The sequence below is a fragment of the Anas acuta genome, chromosome Z, assembly GCF_963932015.1.
Source record: "Anas acuta chromosome Z, bAnaAcu1.1, whole genome shotgun sequence".
Classification (NCBI taxonomy): Eukaryota; Metazoa; Chordata; class Aves; order Anseriformes; family Anatidae; genus Anas; species Anas acuta.
In genome coordinates, this window is record NC_089017.1 from 35,030,517 (window position 1) to 35,054,863 (window position 24,347).

General features: G+C 37.5%; 1 protein-coding gene across 6 annotated transcripts in view; it reads right to left on the reverse strand.

The window, feature by feature from the left end:
- PRUNE2 (prune homolog 2 with BCH domain) overlaps positions 1–24,347 on the reverse strand; it is a 136,686-nt gene that overhangs the window by 24,342 nt on the left and 87,997 nt on the right. For 3 of the 6 annotated variants that reach the window (XM_068666291.1, XM_068666290.1, XM_068666292.1), the window contains exons 9-12: positions 23,525–24,108; positions 23,280–23,410; positions 1,755–1,834; positions 615–815 (exon numbers count right to left, since the gene is read on the reverse strand). In XM_068666291.1, the coding sequence (XP_068522392.1) occupies positions 615–815; positions 1,755–1,834; positions 23,280–23,410; positions 23,525–24,108 (996 nt within the window). Of the gene's footprint in view, positions 1–614; positions 816–1,754; positions 1,835–23,279; positions 24,109–24,347 lie in introns of all 6 variants that reach the window. The other 3 variants (XM_068666288.1, XM_068666287.1, XM_068666293.1) reach the window with 2 other exon arrangements.

The window sequence follows — 24,347 nt, forward strand, 5'->3', positions numbered from 1 at the left end:
GTGAATGGGTGCAAAACCCAGTTGGGTGTTTTCCAATCATCCAAAGAAATGATTACGGCATAGATAGTGCCTGAACTTCAGAATATTAATATTCTGGTAAACTTCACAGCAAAATCTGGAGATACCATGACAAGAGAGACTTTGGGATGAGATTTTCCAATTCAGCCAATATATTTCACACAACGTTGTATCTCCAAACAAAAAAGATGTAAGTACAATATAGAGCTGGTCATTGAAAGTGCAGTTAGGTCTAGTGTTCCCTTACAACAGACAGCAACTGCTTTTTCTTTACTGAAAGACTCTTTTCATACAAGTCCTATGATTAGAAATGGACAAAGAAAGGAGTTAAATTCTATCCAGGTTGCTCTTCTTATTTTATTTCACTGTACTATTTTTTTTCTGCACTCTGCATAAGTAGAAATGTATTACTTTACACAGGGGGAGAAAGGTTAAAAATAGCAGAAAAAAATATCTGGATACCTAACATTAATCTCAAACGCATTAAACCATATTGATAGCCTGACAGACATGAAACCAATCATGTAAACAGCAAATAAAAAATCAGAGATGAACTGTAAATCTACAGTTTAGAAAGCTCCAGTCTAGAAAGCTACCTTGCCCAGTGTACTCAAAAGAGTCTGCTTCATCAGGAGTGTCAAGGTCATCTACATTGATGTCAATTTCATCTGGTGTGTCCAAATTATCATCAGAAAGCACAGAACCTTCACTCTGGTCCAAAGAGAGATTGATATTTGGAGCAGTAAGCTTTATCCTTCTGGGATGGGAACCATTAAGATCAAGAGAATTTGGAGGTTCTGAAAGAAGAGTAATAAAAAAATAATTTCATTTCCTAAGCATACAGTTTGTCTCCCACCTATTTAAGAATCACTAGCAAACATACTGGGATCAACCAATTACAGTAACAACAAGCCATTTAAGACCATCTAATATAAAACAGAAATATCTCACATTAATGTTTAAAAAAATAAAACAAGTTTCCACAGAAATGGCAGATGTAGCTGGGAGCACTTGAATTGCATAACATTCAGATTCACTCTTTTTACAATCGTCAGCCAAAAATAAAGCTTCATGCAAAGTCTGATCCACAGGGTTTAAGAATTTAAAGAGCAATATACAAATCATGAGTTATGAACAAATGCTCTGTTGAATCCGGGAAAAATAATGTGAGTGAAGATTCCCCCTAAGTCTCTGTTTTGTTATGCACTTGCTGCTACCCAAGCGGTGCTGATTTGCAGGTAGGAGCTATGTCTTTAGTCTTGACCAAGACAGTATTGTATCCAATACAGTAACAGAAATAAAGATACCTCTGAGTCTCATAATCAGCCTTAACTAAGAGTAGTCTTAAATAAAATAAAAGTTAGGTATGGCTCTGTCCCTTGCCACTGCATTAAGTGCCACAGTTCAAGGTGTTCTTAGTTCACTTAGACAGTAGTCAAATATAAGATAAATAATAACGATTACTTAAACATCATAAGAACTAAACAAGCAATGACAATAATGCATAAGAGGAAATATTGGCAATTATCATTTGTTAAGTGAAGAAGAAAATTGACTAAATAAAACAAACTTAACAATTTTTCTTTTTTAACACTGTAATGACATTTTATTATTTTATTTTACTTTATTTTATTTTATTTTACTTTATTACCACCACAGAAACACCCTTATTGCCACATAATTAAATTCCAAGGGACTAAGATATAATTAAGGTAAGAAGTAAGAGCTTCTCTTACCGGGTCTCATCTCCGTAGAAACAGGGCTCAATACACCCTCAGCAAAGGGGATGTCCATTCCTACATTCTCTTGCACCAACCTAAGAAATAAAACATAAATCAAAACCTTGAAGAGATTCACAAGTTGGCTACAATCTCAGTATAAGTTGTGTGATCTCATATGGAACAGTACTTTTCCTCTACCAAACCAGTTTAGAAGTCTGATACCAAATTAATATAAGTGGGAGTTAAACACAGCTGCTGTAATTCCATTATGCAGTCCTTACCACTTACTTACTCATGTCTATAGAGTCTTTGGAGACTATAGGTCTCACACAGCAACTTTTATTTGGATCAAGACATAGCAGTGAATAATAACAGGCTGGCAAACAGCAATGCTTCTCAATCTACACAAATGAAGCTGGTCTTTTGTCATCTGGCAAACAGAACACATCGTTGCGGGAAGCTTCAGCTACTCTTTGCAAACTGCACATCACAGCAAGAGTTTTATGATTATATTTCCATCGCTGTACATATAGTTACTGTATAGCAAAATTCAGATCATGAGGGGTTTTTTCATTCTTTTAATATCATTCGTACTTGAAAGCAATTTTGACCCAAATCAGTCATTTTGTAATCCTGAAGAAGTTGATGTCCTGCATTGAAAGCATACAGGAAGCACAAAAGTGAAGAAAAAAACTACATCACACATTTTTGAAGACTAAGATGTTGCAAAATATCTTATCTAGACTACATTTTTAGGAAGATACTAGGAAATAATATTTGACGTAACTACATATGACACAAAGGCATTGAGTGGTAAAAAATTTAACGAAGGTCTTTGAATACTTAAAGTAAACTGACTTGAACTGTTTTCATATTAATTGTCTATTCAAGTATTTTACAAAATGCTTGCTGGAAGGATGGTTCAGATAGGAAAAAAAAATTTACATTTTTACAAGGTCACCCTTGACAGCTTTGATATACACTAAAACGTGACTCCAAAAAAGCTTTATTTGTTTTATATTATAGCATTTTTTGTCTATTCCTGTTCCAAACTATTTTTTTTTTTTTAATGAAAGTTGAAGAATAGAATTTTTACGCTTCAGTTAACAGAGATGTGATGAAAGCAAAGTGGGTGCTTTTCTCTGCCACAGCATCAGCTAAACTCTGCTCTGCATGATTCAGCTGAGTGGGTCTGAATAGGCTTGTCTTGTTTCTCTTGCAGTTTCCTCCTACCCTTGCTTTCCCCAAGAGGACTACCCTCATTACTTCACCATGTGCCGACAGGACTCTTCTGGCCAATCACTGTTTCAGAGTATGAGTATAGTTTCTGTGATTTCTTGTTAATTTTGCATACATTTAAATATAAATGCATGCATGTAGGCCTAAAGGAGCTGAAGTCTTCACTGTGCTCAACATTATGGAAGATCTTTACCCGAAGCCCCATACCATATAATCAGATAGGCAAACTAGTGAACTCACATCTTTTTCCATACAAATAATAGACATAATAAGGTTAGAGTCAACAATGTTTGTGCTTCTCAGCCATGACCAGGCCTTGCTTCTAAATAAAAATTAACATATATTCATCTTGCTAACTAGTTTTACTAATTTATCCCCAATTGCTGTAGATATATATTTCATATATACAAAGATTAACCACTTAATGATTTCCACAAAACACACCAATTCCGGAATATGTATAATCACTGTCAAACAAGACTTGTGGTAGTCTTTCTCTCTGGATATATAATAGAATGGTAAAGAAATTTAATCCAAGTATCCTGCTCATGAGCAAAATGAATAGCATAAATTGTCTGTAATATGTCTTTTTTTTTTTTTTTTTTTTATTTTTTCTGTGTTTTAGTGTTATCTGTGTTCAGAAGCTGTACAGAAATTTGATACACAGAATACCACCACAGTTTACTTAGAAAATGTGAACAAATTGTTATAGTCTTTGGATCCTTTTGGTGTCTGTTCAATCTGTAGTAAAATATGTGTAGTGAAGTATAATTTATTCTTCTAAACTCAGCAGAGACAAATCTAAATTCTAATGCCAAGAACTGTCAGTAACAGCTGGATAAGGTAAGAAATCATAGTGGTGGAAAAGGCGTAAGGAAACAATGAATACTTCTAATCCATTTTAAATTCAGATTAAGATTTTATCTTGGGCTTTATTAAGCTTACTAACTGTAACAAATAAGAAAATTTCCCAAATTGTATCAGCTCAGGAATACTCAGATTATGATTTACAGGTGGTCAAGGGTGAATATTTTGGCTGGACTGAAGGGGGTTTTGACATTAACATACAAACCATTCATTTATAAAATTACCTTATACCCTCATCACACCAAAAGATAATTCCTTACTGAACAAGCTTCAGAAATCATTGCAGGTACTGATTTTAAGTGAAATGCTCTTCTTTCAAGTTGTGTGAAGAGCAAATTACAGAAGGACAGTGAATTTTTTGACTTCTTGTATTAAAAAGAGGTGATATTCTCTGCAATAAGCCTGTAAAAATGTTTGAGTGAAATTAAGAATACCGTACATCTCCTCTGTACGATAAGATCATGGATGAATTTTATATATGCTATGCCTACAGAAACCGACTATGTAAGTTGACAAAGCAATGTCCCACAATTCACTCAGAATTTTATGAGTTGCCTAGAATTTTAGTAATGCCTGGGATAAATTAGGATAATTCATAACATTTCTTGGATTGCTGGGAAACTACTTTTCTCCCTGTGGCATCTTGGCCACAGTGTAAGTGCTTGGAGCAGCCATTGCTGTTTTCTGTGGAATCTCTTACACTTTCACAACATAATTTTCAAATGTTTTTTCTGCTTTCAATTGGACCACTACAGCTGAGTTAAAACCAGACATTTTATGTTACTGATGTGCTCACAAGAACAGTACATTTCTAGGGAATAAAAAGATATTTATCTTTTGATAAATATGTTTAATATTCTTTGATTTGAATTTCTACTGAAGTACAGCTACTGCTACAGGCAAAATATTCAAAGAATATCCCTCGCTTAGGCATTCCATGTAAACAGCATGAGAATCTGTCTGAGAGCCTCTAACTTTAGAAACGACGTGCCATTAACATAAAGTCAATAGTCTATATCATTCTTATTGGGATATTTGATCTGGGAAGCAAGAACGTGTTTACTACCAAATAAATAGTCAACAGACTTCTCAGAGAAGTAAGAGAAAAGCTGTTTTGGAGTAAGTCACATTTTCCTAGACCCCTTCTGCATTAACGTAACATTAAAAGATTCCTTACCAGATGTGCATGTTCTATGTTCAGACAAAGTTCATGTTTAAAAAAAAGCCTCAACATTTATTCAGCCAGAAATTAATAGGCAATACAGACATCTTTCAAATCTGGTGGCTTTAGATAGCAGGTTTAGTCAACAGAGGGCATGTCTTCTGTTACACTGTACCTCAACGTATGTCTCTGGTGGTGTTCTTCAGACTCCTCATCAGTGTGAGAATGAGCAAGATATGGATGAAGTTTGTTTTCTACAGACATAGCTGCCTGTTTCCTGACAGATTTTGTGAGCATGTTATGCTGAGTAACTCAATGCCTTGCAGAAGAATTTCTGGCTGTGCATAAACTGAGAGAGCACCAGGTCTCAACAGCTCTCGGGAGGAAATCTAGTAATGAAGGATGGACTATAGAAACTTAAATCAAGCAGCTATCTCCTTTTTCTTTTCCCATGGACTACTTCACATAATCTCCAAATTCTGGTTTACAAAACTCCTTGCCTTTCATACAGGTGCAATTGATGCCGTGGATGATATGGCCAAAAGTATTAGAAAAAGAAAACACTTCTCCCCCCTTCCAGTGAATGTTCCTTGTTGAAGAAGTAAATTAAGCTACTTCAGAAAGCTCCATTCTAATCAGGTATGATTTAGTTGACTGATTAAAAAAAAAAAAAAAGAAAAAAAAGAAAAAAAAAAAGCTCTTTCACTCGGAACTGAGGTCAAAGTAAAATAAGCTTTTTGTGTCATAAATGACTTCTTTTATGTTACACACAGACCAGTCATTTAAGGATCAGCTGCACTGGGAATCAAGTTACTGCATATTTGCTTTGATAACTCAGGTCTACATAGCTGTTCAGAAGTAGCTAAAAGAAAACCTATTTCTCAAAGATGCTTCAGAGCAAGATGCCAAATTCTTGGTTGGGAGTAGGGGGACACAACAGAGCAACAGAGACCGGAGGCTGAAATCCTTCCCTTACTTTTTCTTGAACCTGGCATTCCTGCATTTCAATAAATCTTTAAATACTTCTTAGTGTCCTCTCCAGTCAGTTTTTCTCAGAATAAGAGCTTTCCTCCCTGACTTTTCTAGATATAGCAGCATTCTGCTCTTTTGGAAAGAGCAGCTCTGAATATTCACAGCAATATGTCATAATCCCTATGGGCTGTGCTGCCTCACCCTTATGTCATACGTGATATATCACCAGTATCCCAAGATGTGCTGCAGCACACATCAAGAAGTTAAATTCTTTAGTGTAAAACTATTTAAACTCTCCAATGTATTGCTCTGAATGAACACCTGCAATCTGCAAGAGAGAGCAACATTAATCCAACCTTTTTAAAGTGAAAGACACTTCCTCCACTCCAATCTACCACAACCCAGTCAGACTTTCAGTGTTACACATTTTTCCAGACTTCTAGGCTCACCAATACAAAAGTTTTAATCTGACATGAAGCCTGCAAAACACTTTTTCTAATCAAGTAAGTTATGTTTGTTCTATGCTGTTCCCTCTATACACAGCAATACTTTTACATTTTCATAAGATATTGAAGGCTTTTATAAAGTTTCCAAAGCAGGATTAGTAAAAGGAATGACAGAGATGAAATCACCTTAACTCATATTACTACATGCTTGTTTTTGAAACTAAATGGGAGGAGGGGAAATGAAGTATAGTGAAAAGGTTATTCAGAGACCAGACATCTGGCTTTTTTCATCTTCTCAAATTCCACGTTACGCAGGTACACCCTGCTCTCGGATGAAGTAAAAGTCTTGCTTATAGCCCATTGTCTCAGTGATTTGCAGCAGAAAATCGAGCTATTTGGAGGAAGAATGTACAAACTGTGAAATTTTAGGGACAAGAACGCAGTTAGGGAACTCCACCTCTTCCCCGAGTTGCTTTTGCAGAGCATACCCAGCACAAAGTGACTCTCGCTGGGCCCCCTGGCCCCAGCTCCGTAACAAACACCAGGACCACAAAAGGAGAAAGGTCATCTTGAGGGACTGGACGTGACAATCAAGTATTTTCTGTGAAAGGTGTAAAAAATCCCACAACATTGGCTTTTATCCAGCAACGCCTGTCAACTGGCTCTCAGCAGGGCTCCCCTGGGAAGCACCCTCAGGACTGAAGGTGTTAGCAGGGGTCAGCGTCTTGCCAGGCCATGGCCAGAGCATGCAGAGCCTTGTGTAAGCTGGTGTTAATGGCAACCTGCTGCAGCATTTAGGCTGCTCCACCAGCAGGATGCCTAACCACTCCAGGACAAGCTGATAACACTATTCTTCCATGCTCAGAAAGAACAGGAAGCCTCTAAGGTGGAGCCGACAGCAAATCTTTAAGCACTCCACAAATGGGAATTTACGTCAAAGATGTACTGAGAAGAAGTGTTTTCTTAATTGCTATATTCCTGTCCAGATTACAGTTGTGTGCTGCTGAACAGAGTACTCCTACATTTACATGCATCCAATGCATCTCAACAGATACCTAGCTAACTTACAAGAGGTGTTTTGCTGTCATCCATCGTTGTAGCTGCTCCAACACGGCCTCATCACACATAAAATAACAGCAAAATCCATGCCATTACCACTAATAAACACTTGATGCATTATTTCCTTTTTAGAACAAAAACTGTTTTGCTTTTATAACCAAATAATACATCTTCCATATGTTATATACTGTGTTTTAAAATAACAGCAAGTACCTATTCTCTGAAAATACTTCTCTCTCTTGGAGTGCTCAGTTACAGAACTCAAAACTACAACAAAAAATATATAGTCACTCTGTCCCATTTTTTAATAAGAGGATAGTTCTTCTGCTTATAAAAACAACGCCATAAGCTCTATACAACTGCAACGTGCTATTTCAGAGACTTTTATTGCTAATGGATTATTAACAAATCCTAAAATAATTTGCATGTACTTGCATTTTGATACTTATCATCCATTGAGGATGGATAGAAACGTTCTGCAAGCAACATTAGAGAATTTTTGGACATCTTTAACAGCTGTTCCTATAGACAAAATGAGATAGCATAGGAAATAAAGTGTGATTATATAACATTGAAAAACAAAAACTGATAAAATATGGGGTGTAGTCTGCAAAAAAAATAACAAAAATATACAGGAAGCAACAGAGAAAGATGCTATGAATATTAGTACCAAACAACCAGCTGGACTGTGCAGTAAGAGAAGAAATATACTAACCAATGCATCCATTAAAACCATCCTTCAAAATTACTCCTTAAAACTAGTTCTTTGCTATAAATTTCCAGACAATAGACAAAAATTTCTACAGTTGTCTCTTCACTGATAAAGGAGACTGCAGTGTGAATTTTTAGGCTCAGCAAAATTTATGATCCCTAAACTATAGTGGAGTATGCAGCAAATGAAAGTGACACGGACTGCAGAATTCAGTCTGTATCAATCAGAGACTGCTTCAACAACACCTACATATTGGAATATATTGCAAGGAATCCACTCCAGAAAATCTGAGACCAGGAAAAAAAAATTATTTTACTCACAGCTGTGTAAAATAATTATATTGTATACAGGTTACTTATAAAAAATAATTAATTTTATAACCTCCCGAGAGCTGCATTTAGCAACCATATGTTAGAATACTAAAGTAACTGTTTTTCTGTTGCTATTTATTTGGTACCTCTTAAACACAAAATAGTTCAGGAAAAGCCTATTGTTTGAGTGCTGGAATTTATACCTAGCACAAGACTTTATTCTTGCTTCTAGATGCAAAACAAAACCCCCAAAATTATCTGTGCTGTCTTGTTTAAGCTAAAAGCTTTATTAATCAAAGGCATCTGTGCAAATGGCAGCTAATCATTTTCATGCTCCTGCACAGTAGATAAACACATGCTAATATTCCCATTTTACAGAGAAACAAGTCATTCACTTTCTCAATAGCCACAGAATAAACCATTAGTTTATTCTTTGGTACTTTATTAGTACCAAAAATTAGTCAAGGTCATGACTCCCTAGTTTTTTATGCTTTGCTCTTCAGATTTAAAGCTTCTTTTAACTGATTGTGCTGTTAGTTGATCCTTTCCATATGCCAATTTTTTGCTCCATTTTCAGCATCAACGTTGGATGCTGACGTTGGAAAAAAAAAAAAAAAAAAAAAAGCTAGGCATGTCTGTAAGAAGTAATATGTTTGGTGCAGGAAAATGCTGTCTTCTTGCCAAAAGATTTAGTTTGTTTTCATTTCTATATGTTACTGAAACATGATAAAATTCTGAAATTGGGTCAATGAATATTTTTTAAAATGTAAAACATTTTTAAAACATTTTCTAGCCCCCAAATAACTATTTTTTAGTGACTGTTCATCTATCCATTTTGTTCTTTGCTTCCTGTCTTAGCTCAGTACCATAAGTCTTGATTTTTTTCAGGTAGCCACTCAGAATAGTAGTCTGTCCCATCTGCTCTTATCAATTTAAGCCTGTTAAAATATAAAAGCTGCTGTTCTTAAGCACACGCTGCTGCTTTCACTGCTGCGAGGCAGCCACAGGCTGTCTGTTCTGACTCCTTGCCAGCTCCCTCCCTGTGCTACAACACAAGAGAAGCAGGCAAATCCAGGGATAGATGCAGGGAGCCACAGAAGGACAAATCTAAACAAATAGGTGAGTGATAAAGCAATTCACTAGGCTATTTCAGCAACCTTACAAACATGCTCATAGATCAGGGATGCTTATGAAAGGAATCCAGGGCTCCAGGTTTCTTTAATTATCTGTGACTTCCAGCCAGATGAAATAAAAAAGAATCTCCATGCAGAATGAGGAAAAATGAGCATTTATTTAAATTCCAAACCTGGATGTCCTGTTGACATGGGGTTTTAGGAATGCAAGCCAGGCTGGCAATACCTGCAGGTAATCTCAGAGCCCCCAGAAGTCCCTTCCTGGGTGTTTGTCAACAGCAGGTCATAGGATGCCATATGAAAGACAGTGCAACCCAGAGAATAACTATTTGGTATCTTATGCTGTACTTTATGCATGCCTAAGCATTATTTACTGTGCACTGTTCAAACAGTGCTCTAAAAGTGGGATGATCAGTCCTTTCGAGGGCTTTTCAGAGGTGCTAATCACCTGAGCATTATGCATTTCCAAACATTATTTAACTTTACTCTGGACAGCAGATTTATGAGTTAGAGGAATAATTCATTATTACAGAAGTGAAACACATAAAATAACTTTGAAAGTGTCATTTATTGGCAGCTCCTAAAATATGATGCCTAACAAACTCTTTTTTTTTTTTTTTTTTTTTTTTTTTTTTAATTTTCTGAATGTGGAGTATTTTATAACATCTGCTGTATGCCAGTACACATCCTCAAGACTAGCTGACCCTGAAAAAGATTGGCACAGTCAGGGCCCAGTGGCTTCACTTTGGCATCCTCGGAAAGAATAAATCAGACAGGTGTCAGAAAAGAAGGACACGTGCAGTTCAAGCACCTGGTGACTAATCATCTACCCTGCACCACCCTGCACTAACCCGGTAGCACAGGCAGAAAGAGAAAACAACTGTGGGCAGCGTTAGCTGCCTGTAGCCATGAAATAGCACCATCTCCAATGCTGCCTTTTACTATGCAGTGCAGAGCCTGCTGGGCATTTCCTAATTTCACCTTTTTAACCATATTCTCTTAATACAGTATTTTGTTTGCAAAAACATGTAAAATAGATAGAGAATAACAAATTTCAAGGTGGAAATAATGTGCCACTTTATATCTACCTGCTCTGCTTTGGTATTGCATTCACATATTGCCATATGGTCTTGTCTTTGGACCAGCATCTCTCCTCTGTTATGTGCTCAGCTTAACTGAGAGAGCAGAAAATTACTGGAATTGACAACGAAGTTGGAGAGCCTGTGTGATGGGTGCTCCTCCATTGATTCTGGAAGATCAGAATGTCTGTCAAGGAGCTATATGGGTTCAGAGTAACATTATCATTTAGAAGGCTTGTTTAAACTGATCTGATCTCTCGCCTCTGCGTTTAATACATGTTGTTAATATTCTACAAATAATATCTAAATGATCTGTTAATCAACAACTACCATTGAACAAATGCTACAAATACACTGTAAGACGGTAATACCAGCAGAGAAAGGTGGAGTCAAGGTTCTTTTACAACAGATTGTCTTGAAGTGTAACCTGAAAATGTATGTTGTTTGAAAATTACATATATATTTTTAAATTATTAAAACATTAATCCTAGCTGCATGTTTAGGATCTGTTTCCCAACACCCACTTACACTGAATAATTAATTATTCCTTCATAAAACTCCGTTTTAGGTTATGTATTCCTCACTCTAAAACCAGCTTTCCTTCCAGCACGTGCAGTTCACAGGGACCATTTTCCTGCCAAATCGTGCTGTCTAAAGCACTCCTCAGAATACCTGCAGTTCCAACTAATGCAATTGGCACATGAACAGCACTTAAAAAAGCAGCATGCATTCTATACCCAGTGCAGCCATCTGCACTTCCAGGATATATGCTAATTGTTTGAGAGTAGGTAACAGGGTGGATGTTGCAGAATCAGAAGCAGAAAATCTTTAGGAAGCACTAAATTTTAAGCCCTACTGAGATTCTTCAGTGGAGTTTTGAGAAGTCCCCCTCCAACCATTACTGCAGTCTACTTATTAAACACTTGTACTCTCAGATTAAGACATGTTGGGATGCCTCTGATTTCCCTTAATCATTAGTAATAACCATTAGTTCTGCAACTGAACTAACTTGTCAACTTAGTGGCTATTTCCTCTTATCTACTTTGCTTTTCTGTAGTATTGTCAACTTCTGCATTGCTCAATGAACTTGTTTCCCTCAATGTATGAATGCCAACATGTATAATGATGATTATCCTTTTTACAAATACAAATGGCCAGAATCAAGTGTTTGAACAAATGATGCTATGACAGATGAGTCCTGTCACGCTCACATGATAAAACATGTTTAGGGACAATTTTCAGAGCTGCTAACTGTAAGAACTCACTTAACATTAATATATACAGATTCACGGCACTTTTATCAGTCTGTTTATTAACATGTTAGGATTTTGCTAGCACTCCCTCAATTTCAAGCCTAGCCTTCGCACAATTTATAATATACTGATAGATCTGAAAAGATACAAAAACATTTTAACGAGGTATGATTTCTACTTTTTCCTCTCTTTGTAATGCTTTTTCTCTGGTCCTACTTGCTTCTTCATTCCTTATTCTTCTGGGAAAAAACAGAGGAAAAGCCCAGCCATGAGCCAGAGGAGACACCTAATCATGGCATATAAGTTCTGCTGAAGCAGTAAAACCAGCACCAAAGGCAGCAGCCCTGCAGACTACTTTATCTGGCAGGAGGTGCTTACAGCAAGGACAGCGGTCAGGCCCTGCAGCAGGTACGTCAAAAAAAACTTGTGCTAAGGAGTGTGAGGGAAACAGAAAGCCACCAGTTATCTTCAGAAACAAATCTTTCCTTCTGCTGAGTTGCAAGGGTCCCAGAAACAGCAGAAAGTTAAAAACCAGCCTACCTGTGGGAGAGACATGGTTGTCAGACAGAGCAAAAATGCATTGAGTGTGCAAAAAGAAATGCCAGACTGAAGAAGTAATGCACAGGAATGAGGTGAGAAAATACAGCTCCCCACTTTCCCCACAAGGCACTCCTCATACATTTTAGCTCGGCAGACGGAAGGGCAAGGCTAGCTACATGGTCTGGTACTTTAGGCAATCTGGAAAAGGTGTACCCTGCTGGGCAGTTGTCCATCACATCCAGCTCTTCAGAGTTTGCTGCCAGTATTTTCTGCTAAGGAGAGTGATCTTGTTCTTGTAGGACAGTGTCAGCTTTCACCTGGCAGCAGGAAATAAGCCTTCTGCTGTCCAGTTTTCACAGCCTGCAGTGGCTATAGAGCCTACACTATATGCTAAGAATTAATTAGAAATAACTGAGTGAGTTAATTCATAAATTTCCATAGCTGCTAAACCACTTCTTTCAGTATCCAAAGGAAAAAAAAAAAAGCCGGTAAACTAAGAAAACTGTTGTGTGATTGGTCTTTTACACTAATTCTTCTTCTCTACCTCAGTCTTGTATTCTGCTCCTGTAGCACCATGTTTTCCTCAGTATTTGTACAGGGCCTAATATTGAGGACACTACAGTGATACAAATAGCTTACAAGTGCTGACAGAATCACATTCTCACATATATATTATTTCTTCATAAGTCTGTGCACTATGTATTTTATCTGAATGCTAAGACTGTACTTTAGCATTGTTTTTTCGCCTCTCTTTCCATACATGCAACATAACTGTTAGATAACACTGTTTTCTTATTACTGCTGAATATTATGGGAACATCACAAAACAAAACAAACAAACAAACAAAAAACAAACACAACAGCCTGCTTGTTATTTTTTTTTTAAGTTTAAGTTTTTTTAAGCAGTGAATATATGCCAATGCTAGGCTCGTCTCTAATTACACAAACTTTCTACAGCAATGTCCAGGTTTACACAGGGACAAATAATGGATGGACTCATTTAAGTCAGGAATAAAGAGGCTATTTTAGACCCCAGCATTCCCCTGTCCCCCAAGAGAGAATAGGTGGGGGAATACAGAAGCCCTGGAGAACTATTTTGGCAGGGTAAGAATTTGTGTGTCATTTCCTCCCGCTCCCTGCAGCTGCCTTAATGCCTCCTGACAGTGCTGCTGGAGCTGTGTGCATTCTCCCTTTCTCGACATAGCTCTGCTTCCCAAGCATATTAATAAAGATAAGACCACAGATGACATCTCTGCCTGCCCCTTATTCACTTGCAATGCTAAATGTGCCTACCAACCCTACATGCATTTCCTTGCATGTTGGTTTAAGTAGTGATATTTAGACATTCTGAAAATTTTCAGTGCCCCCTGTACATCACAATAATTTGTCCGTTTATCACACTTAAAACTGAAAGATATTGTCATTCCTTCCTCATGAATGGAAATACAAATGACTGAATGGAGCCAAATCAAGCTCTTTTTGTTAGATTTAAACAAAAACAGTGCCTGTACAAAACAACTTCTGCAGTATTTTTTCAGTCCTCTTAACACTGAGATTATCGCTGCATCCTTGGTCACGTAGCCTTCCAAGATTAAAGTCTTTGCTCTTGGAACAATATAAAAGGCTATTGCAAATAAAAACAAAAATCATACACTTCAGTTGATAGCAAAAAAAAAAAAAAAGAAAACAATACCACTGTCAAGTAGTACACAATAAGAGCTATCACAAACAATTGCTATGCCAGTAATTACACAGCCTAGAAAGCAAGTTATCCAGTGACAAAGCCCAACATTCATTTTTTTCCCACCATATCTTCAGAGCCAGGCAAACAAGCTGAAAATAATCTAAAGTGCTAGGTTACTGTACAGTGAAGTTTTGTTCCCTAATTACAAATACCGTGTCCGCGCTCAGACAAAAGAAATCCCGCTGAACTGATGCAAGCTTCTCTCAGAAAGAGCTGCAACAGAATTAAAATACAGCTGCCTGATTTTCGGTAATGAGGTCCAGGGTGTTTTGCATCCTGCTAAGAAACATTTCCCCTTTTTCTGTCTGAAGTAACTGCAACAATAGAGTCGCTAATCGGAAAACCTGCGTATCAGCCTCTCAGTGTAAAGAGATGCTTACCTTCTAGAGACTTGAAGAGGCCTTTCTACTGGGAAAACAGTGAAGATGCTTTATTGCTGCACTTCAGCATCCCTCTTTCTGTAGCAGTTTACTAGGAATACAGATCTTCCACCATTTTCTTGTCATGTGACTAGTGGTACTGCTAAATACGGGTGATCACCTGCCTTCAGATAGCCTGCTGTATGAACCAGCAGCTACGGGGCTTGGGTTAAGGGAACGCTGAGACAAGCACAGAACAATGCTTTAGCCGTGAATTTTTTATTTTTATTTATTTATTTTTTTGCGTTCCCGGCAGAGCTTTGTCACAGCATCTCCAAACTTTTACACAGCGAGTCAGCCGGCTGCAGTGAAAAGCTCCCCACTGTTTCATTTCGGAGCCTGAGGAAAGCCTGTGATGAGAGATAGTGTGCCAAAGTTCTTATGGATTCAGCCCATCTCAGCCCTCATTTCTGTTTGCATCGATGGTTATAGAGCACATGCATATTCAAACATGCTTTACATAATTTGTTCAGTTTGCAACTCAGCTGTGGAAATGCATATGCAAATCTTTTTTTCTTTTTAAACACAACTCACAAAGCAGGGTGAATACTGGGAAGACAAAACTGTATCAGCACCAAGAAGCAATGCTTGTAGCCTGTGATCATGACTGTGTTTCTTAGGGGTCTGCTTGAAGGAAGGACATTTGTTCCATGCTGTGCAGTCCCACAGCCTCCTTTTATGAAAGCCTGCTGGGGGTATGGCCCTTAGAAATGCCAGTTGTTTTTTCTGAATGGAAAGCAGCTTTCAATCTGGTTCCCTTACTGCTCAGTGGGGGTAAATTAGAAAGGCAAGAGGCCCTAGACTGCTTAACCTTCAGCTAGTTTGTCCCTTCACACTATGAAACCCCTTCTTGAAGATGACCTAAATGAGAATTGGACATGTTTTCACCTCATATTTCTAGGCCATAAGCAACCAAACACAAACAAAAACCTAACCATATCTTCTTTTGTCAGTACAGCTCCACATACACCTACAGCACAGCATGAACAAAAATTCAATGGTTCCCACCTTGATCATCATGGTATTAGTAATCCTACAGAAAAACTTTTCCTAGTATACTGCAGTACGTCCTGGTAAATCAGTCCCCAGTCACTCTTTTAAAGAACAACAGACGAACACCAAGCATTTAAAGAAACACAAAAACCATCAACAACATGAAAATATTCTTTTTAAAGATGACACTGATGCAGAAATGTGATCTTTCATACTACTGCCACCTAACTAACAAACATTCCTAAAGATGGGAATACTTTTAAGCACTTTTTCAAGTGGACAATTTTTAATTGGAGATTATAAGTGCAGACACTGGGAAGCTGTATACAGGAAGTATAGCTATAAGGTATTTCTGTACAATAGAAATCATTAGCTGAATGACTGCTACGAAACTGGCAATATGGTAGAAGCTGCAGCCTTTATCCTGTGTGCTCAGAATGACACAGATCGTCTTTGAGACTTTAGGAGTCTTTGCTGAGACCCATAAAATTCACTGGGGCTCACTGTCAAAGTCAGGTCTTGCATCAACAGGGTTAAGTTTGAAAGCCCACTAATGCTTCAGGCTGGAATCTTGTCACTGATCACAAAGGTTGGAATATAGTGATTTCAGAAAAATGTAGGGCTTTGAATAGCAGAGTAGTTTTTGATGTGGCCACTAAACCATACACACATAGTCCAGGTCTTTTTGGCTTAAGAAAGCATATCTTAAGAAAGCCCAGTCTCACAATTTAAGTAAAATCTCATGATCTCAAGTGAGTAATAGTAAATAGCTTTTTCTTCCTTTTTTAAATTGTTTGTCTAATACTACAGTGTTGTCCTCTTAAAAGGTTAAAAGATTTTTAAACTACTTGGTATTTGGCATGTAAATATTAATACTGTCTTTACAAAAATGGGATCATCACCATATTGGCTTCTGCTATTGTTTAACAGCTGGCTCTGCAATGGAAAACTGGGTTTTTAGTTTTAATTAATTTTCAACCTCCAGATGGTGATGGAAAATACTGTATCACCCCAAAATTGATAACAAAAAAGATGGTTGTCATGACTTCATAGGCCAAATCAAGTATAGGGAAAGAAATGGTGTTATGAAAACACATGCATGAACAGCATATGTTATTACGTTCATCAATTAAAATAAAAGCTTGATAGTGAGATTTGCTGACATAAAAATAGATTGTTAGAAAAAAATATATTTCAGTTAATTTAATACCTATACTGTCAGAAAGTTCTCTGATCTGAATCTGTCCCAGTGACTCTTTCATTTTCACAAAAGCAACATCCTTACAAAGTACAATGTATGACATATAACTTCTAGTATGCAATGTATGTTACTACACTAATTAGATTACCACAATAAATAACAGTGTAAAATACGTCAGTTGTATAGCTTCCCATCTTTAGGTGGGAATGGTCAACTTGGATGACCATTGAAATCTCAAGTTCTGAGCCAGCAATCCTAATGAGTTCTTGATCATGCCAGTCAAAACTTTTGTTTAGTTTCATACAGTTTTTTTACTTTTGTTACAAGGCATTAACTTTCATTTATGTGGACCTGACTACAAGCAATCTTCTCAGTTGTTGCTTCTTTCTTTGCATGTTTATTTTTAACCTTTAGAGCATGCTCCTCGTGTTTAGTGAATTGTCACACATTGTACTGACAAGTGGGAGACCTGAATTCAACACCTATTTCAAGTCCACCATTGTAGAGGTCATCAGGAGATGGAAGCACCACTGAAGCTGCAGGTCTGGTCCCCAGAGTGCCTGGAATTGCTTTTCAGTGTATTTGGCCAATTAATAAACAATGATAGGAGTGAAAGACTGGCATGCAGGGAAAAAAAAAGAAACATTCATCCAAAGGGAAGTAAAGGTTACTTTGCAGAACGCGGCCTCTTAAATTTACAACAGATTTTCAATTCTTTTAGCTTCTGAAATATAGCAGATTGTGTTGCCCATTCAAACAAGAAGCAAACTAGGGCTTGCTTACAGTACTGGGCACAGCAATGGTTACAGTGAGCTATTTTGGACATAGGCACTGGGAGAAGTAACTGTTCCAAAAATTTGTTATGCAAGCAAGCAGAAAAGAGTGATTCCTGCTTCTTTGTGAACATCAAACATCAGGAGGAAAATATTTTGTTGTTGTTGTTGTTAGTGGATTAAATAAATCTTGGCAGTTGTTCAACGAAATTCTTTATTTTTTGCCACTCAGTTTTGCCACTGATTTTCCACAGTCTCCCCCAAACCTTCCAAACTTCAATGCCCTTATCTCTACTGCTCTCACTATCTCCTCAAGCTAATACATCACTTCACAGTGCTTCCCTCAGCTCTTTCTAACTTTTCCTACTAAGGAAAGAATTAGAATCCTTTCCTAAAGTGAAGACAAGAGCAGGAATGATCTGGTATACACAATCACACGATGTGCGAAATGTGCAGATATGTAAAAGCTAGCATGGCATTCTCCCTCTGGCTCTCCACTACTGCGTCAGCACCTAGCTTCACACAGTTATGTAAGACAGGCTAGTCTTCTATAAGGGAGAAAATTACCTTCAGTCCTCATAAATTTTATTCTTGGCTCACCTCCAGTAGCAGCAGCAGTGAAGTATGTTATCCTGCATACCCAACATTTGTATAATGCTGCATGAATTCTTCCTTTCTAAATTTAGTCACTCTTGGCTGCTCACATATGGAAAGCCATAAAGAAAAGCTGTTTTCTTTCTAGAAAGATTGACATTAATAATGTGTTATCAAATCTTTTTGTACTTTTTCATGAGGCCAAATAACCCCCTGCTGTTTACTATTTCTGGTGAGACAGATTTATATCCTCTCTTCGGTGCTCTAACACTAGCAAACATCCTCATACTTCTCTTCCTGCTGCCTTTTTTTTTTTTTTCCCCCCAAGCGGAGGAACAGAACAGGAGGGAAGAGCTTTACCACCATGTTACAGACTTTCTTAAAGCTCAGTTGGACACCCTGGAGATCTGTTATAGTTGACAATGGAATGAAAGGGGCAGTGATCAGTAGACACCAAGTCTTTAACACACTTCTTCATTCTCCTTCTTTACACTTACTGCTTCAAAAATGTAATTCACTTTTCATAACAGTCAATTTTTATAGCCAAAATGACAGACACTTTCTGGATGAGTGAAAAAAAACACACATAGCAAACTGCATCCTTTATTCCCTCATGACCCTTATTCCACTACTCAAGCAACTTACTTCAGCACCTACTTCAGTTCAGCAAGCAAGAACTTCAGTTTTACCTAAACTGTGACATGTGAATAAACTGTAGATGCAGAAAGGGGCTTAGAAGACAGTTTTTGAGTAAATGAACTCTGTAACTCCATAAAATTTGGACTACCAATTCAGTAATCAGTTAGTTGGGATGCCCCCATCATCTGTTTCAATACAAATAACACGTACATTTTTTCTTGAGAGATACTGTGTTTGAGCCATATTTAAGGATATGAAGGTGAAGTACATGCCTACAAATAACGTACCTACTTTCTATACAACCCCCAAGGGGTATGAAACAACAACCAGCAGGCCATAAGGAAAGCTTCCCTGTGTAGTGCACAGGATGCACTACAGAAAGATCTTGTGATTAAAGTGACAAAGTCACTTTTAGGGGTATAGTCACAGAGAAGGGTGTTACAGGTTCTGGTCCCTGAATTCAAATGTAATTGCATAAAGCAAAACTATTTAACAACAACAACAACAAAAATGATCAGAGAATGTAATCTGTGCTCAGGGCACAGCTATACAGCTGGACCTTCAGATAAAGGATCCTAAATTTTCTGATCCAAAGCAGACTTAATTAAGCATAAGCTTAGAAATATTCAGTCAAAGCACGAGTCACATTCAGTGAAGTATCAAAGAACCTGCTGAGTCAAAATAATGGCCTTTCAGAAGTACAAGAAGTTAGGCAGAAGGACATATCTCTAACTCTCAGACTTTGGTTCAGTTCTACCAAAAGTCTGCTTCAGAGATGTAGATCTTTGGCAGAATCAGAGCCTGATAACGAGCACCATTAGGTTGTCCAGAAACTCTATGGTGATACAAAGAGAAAAGGGAGTTTCTTCTCTCACATGACAACACTAGTGACACAACCTCCCACAGGGCTGACAGTTCTACTGTATCACATTGTTTTAAGCTTTGCTGGCCAAGAAGGCTGATTAATTTCAGACTTGCAAGCTGCACCACTGAGGTGTACTTACTTTAAGAAGGAACTTGTGTTTCTAAAGATGTTTCTAAAACGTGTTTCTAATTACATGCTTCTACATCAGTTGCTGTTTCTTCGGTTGTTTGTGTAAGAGGTTTAATGAAAAATCCAGAATTAATTATTTCCATGTTTTTAGTACACTACTACAATATTTCTTTGTGTGTCTTCTTTGGTTTCAAAGGGATTAAAGCCTCCATGGCTTTAATCATGCTATGGGCATCAGTAGGAACATCTACATGTGTCTCTGCCACTACCTAAAAAGTTATTACCCAAACACTGAAACATATCTGCTTATTTTAAGTTTATTGAACATCAACTACAAATCACAGGGGAAGCTGAGTGGAAAACTGCACCATAAAGCAATTTTTATTAGGTATGAAGTCTCTATTAGGTATGAAGAGAGGAATATTTTGAATAATATTAATGGTGCAGAATACTTCAATTAGAGCTTGTAACTTACCAACTCAAAACATCTAACAACAAAACACAAACCCAAAGTAAAATAGATTTTAACGGTTTGTGCTTCCATAATTGCTTGTTAATGCAGATGCTGAATGACTTCTTTCCTTTTCTTTCCTTCCCTGGGCTTCAACTTAATTACCATTAAGGACAGAAATAGCCACTGAAAATACATTTGGTACATACAACAGTCACTGTTGATTCAGATAACAAAAAATCCCCAAAGGGAAGTTTCCCCAGGCTTTCTAGACCAAGGATTGCTGTGTTCCTTCCTTGTGCGATGCATCATATCCCACCAGGCATTTACCTGAAAACACACTTAATAGTTGTTAATATGGTCCATTTTTATTTTATTTTTTTTACTTTATTTCAAGAATCAGTCTAAGGGAATATACTAAGCACTAATAATAATGAATGTTCTGCATCTGAAATGTCAATGCAAACTACTATTGTAGTAAAAGATTCAAGTTTTTACTCTGGAGATAAACAGAAATTCCTAAGCAACAGCAGAGCACTTCTCAGAGTAGCTCCAGCAACCCATAGCAAAAGAATGAAAAAAAAAAATTATAAATCCATGGCCATAGAGGTGTTTTTTGTAGTGCCGGTATAAGTTTGAAAATCAGGGTCTATTTTGAAGTGTCTCACAAGGAATCTTAATGCTTTCAAGTTTTCTCAACTCCATTGTATTGGTTCGTAAAAATCATTTAAAAGCAAGCACCTGGACTGGTTTTCTTTTTCATCTCTGGAACGTTAGCATCACTGGCATGTAAGTATGGCAACTCAAGCCCTGGGATATTGCCTGCATGTAATTAGCGTGACTTAAGCAGGGTCTGCATCTGGCTGTGTTTAATTTTTTTTAATTTTTTTTTATTTTTATGGGAGACAAAGGATTTGACAGCTGATTTGTTCATGTGAGCTTTGCAAGCCTGCCTTAAGCCAGTACCGCTAAACAACCCCTCCTATTTCCTATCCTGTTCAGTATTTATTGTGAGCAGAGGTAATAAGAAGTTATTGATTTAAAGATTTTCACTAGAAATTATGTCAAAAACCAAACAAACAAACAAAGTTTTACTCATTGAATGAGTTGCTTTTGACAAACTCCCAGAGAAAGCCTACAAAGCAAATGGAGAGGGCCTTCTAGCATGTGGGCTATTCCTAACAAGAAGACCAACCCAAAGTCAAAGCATGTTAGTTTTCTTAGGTAACGTAAATCTCAAGCCACTTTTCCATACATTAATGTGAATTCCAAACAACTGCTTGGGGATTTTGGTAGTTTTGCTTCTTCCAAATTTTTCTATTTGTAGAAAATAGATTTTTTTTTTCCTTCCAGAATAGAAGTTATAAATTTGATGGATGGGGTGGAATGGAAATGTTGTGCCAACTAGTTCATTTTTGATAGTTTTGAGGTCAAGCACTCAGCATTTAGTTTACTTTGGACAGTCCAGAATTGGGTGGTACTCATCTCCTGCTGACACTTACGACTTGCCTTTTTCCTGAGGGCAGTCAATGCTAACTTGCATCAAGAAAACTTGTCACTGCTTCACAGAAACCAAGCCCCTCTCGTCACATATTCTCCTCAGTACTGTCTGCCTAGAAACTGGCAATTTCAGACAGAGACAGAGTTGGGGAGTAAAGTATATAACCCAGAATACTTTCTGTCAAAACAGCGTAAAGTCCTATCCAGATGCTTAAATTTAAGCCTGCAAATAACGTTGTTGTATTTCAGGGTTTCTGAAAATGAAGGTTATGTTTAGAATTAAGCCAGAGCTTACTGTGTATTAAAAACAGCTCAGCTTTAACAGTGTCTGATCTCGTGCTAACAGCATGCTCTTTGAAAAATGTGTGAAAATGTTTAGAGAGGAGGTATTTTAACAAGTGTGAGGGAAGATAAGCCACAACCATTGAACTCTTCATTTTGGAAATATTAATAGGACTTGAACTGCTATTTCAGTGTTAGTAAAAAGCCGTGTTTTTCTATCAGACTATTGGTACATGTTGTTGTCAGGGTTGTACTGTCATAGACAGGCATGTGAACTTTAAGGGGAAAAGGTGTACAGCTAAAATTGACAAATAGTGAAAGTACAAAAAAATACGGTTTAAAATAAATTGCAAGTCAATTAAAACCTGGTAATAGCAGCAGTGAAGGTGATATATCGTCTACATTGAAGTCCTTAGGAGAAACTTTTAAAAAAATCAGTCTTACATTTCACAAGAAGAGCATGTTTCATACCACATATGTTCTTTTAGGTAAGTTCAGCTCAAAAGGAGAAACACATATGAAGAAGTTACACCCCTCAGTTTTATTTGTACCAGGAAGTTTCTTTTCCTGTTCACAAGAATTTCACTATATAAACACCCTGCCAGGTTCCTCTCTGTAAAACTGGAAGATGCCACGGAGATCAAACTTCCACACTTGCATCTCTGTGGCTACCCTGTAAGTGTACAGTAGCTGTTACAACCTCCTGGCTGTAAAAGACGAGAAGGCAACAGCGGAAGCATCAAAGCACTACAGCGCATGGAGTCCAGAGCCAGGGTCATCTCCTTCTCTGTCTGGTGACAGATTCTACCTACACAGAGGCTGCATGTCCACTTGAAGGGAGTCACAAATATATTCTACCTGTATCGTAAGATTTAAAGGCAGATTATGAAGTCTGTGAGACTTCATTAATGAAGATGGATTTATTTCTGCCAAGGAAGTGGCATTACTATCTTCCTGCATTACAAGACAGTCCTATCTTGACTCTTATTCAAGAGACCAAGAATCAAGATTCTGTTTTAATCCAGGGAGGAATATAGAGATACTTAAACAACATAAATAAAAGTAGTATTTCAAACTTGAAAGTCCTACCACATATTTGTAATCTTATACACTTTAATAACATTGACAATGAGTAAACAGAAGACTTTTGAAAGGAAATGGGTAATTTTTTCCTTACCCCGATTCTTGACTCAGTTTTCTTTCAGTGTTGAGAAACACTGTTTCTTCTTTAATTTCTTGCTCTGTTGTTGTGTTATTTTCGAGACTCTGTTGAGAGTTTGCTTCTGACTGGGCATCACCACCAGCCACCTGCAACACAAAAGCATGTATTCTTGTGATGTTCATACTCTCGTCCTCAGTAGACAGACCATCCAAGGGAGAGCAGCCCTCATATTCAAATGCTTTTGGAAAAGAAATTTCTACCTGAGATTCTGCTTGAGTGTCAAGAATCAATTCCTGCACGATGGCAGCTTCCAGTTCTTTGCCAGAATGTCCAGACCCGGTTTTTGGCACCTCTGACTCGGCAGAAATTTCTGCAGGTGATACATCACTAACTTCATTCTGGCCCAATATAATCCAGCCCTCATCTTGCCCACAGCTTTCCTGTGATCTCCTTTCATCATCCACTTTTTGGGGCACAACAGAAGATCTTTTCTCGTCTAAGTCCCATTCAGTCTCACAAACAGACTGGTCTTCCTTTTTGTTTATTATGGAGATTGGCTGAAAGGTATCCAAGGAGCCTGGTGAAATGCGTTCATGCAATTCTGTTTGTTCAGCTACATTAGCCTCTTGAAATGCAAAATCACTTTCTTTCGTTTCAAGCATATCCTTTTCTGAAGGTACATTTTCTTCCTCAGTAACAAGGATGTAATCCATATCCAGTGAAGCTGGATCTCTGTACACTTGTATCCTCACATCTTCCTTACTTTCCGTACTTTCCAGTTCAGGGCTCTCAGAGGAATTTCTCAGCTTCTTCTCCCTACAAAGCAGGGAGTCAGTGCCAGCTTCTAAAATGAAAGGCAAACAGAAACTCTTTTTAGTTTTTGAATTATTATTTTAGTCATCATGATTTCTTTAAATCGATATTGTAAGAGAGCTCTTCTCAGTTTGCTTTGAGAGCCTCTGTTAATGTGTACTTGAATTTTATAACATCATCATCATTATTATTGTTAAAGATTATACATTAACACCATAATCACTGCTAAGGGACAAATGATTCAGTGTCCTGTAGATCCTGTATGAACAA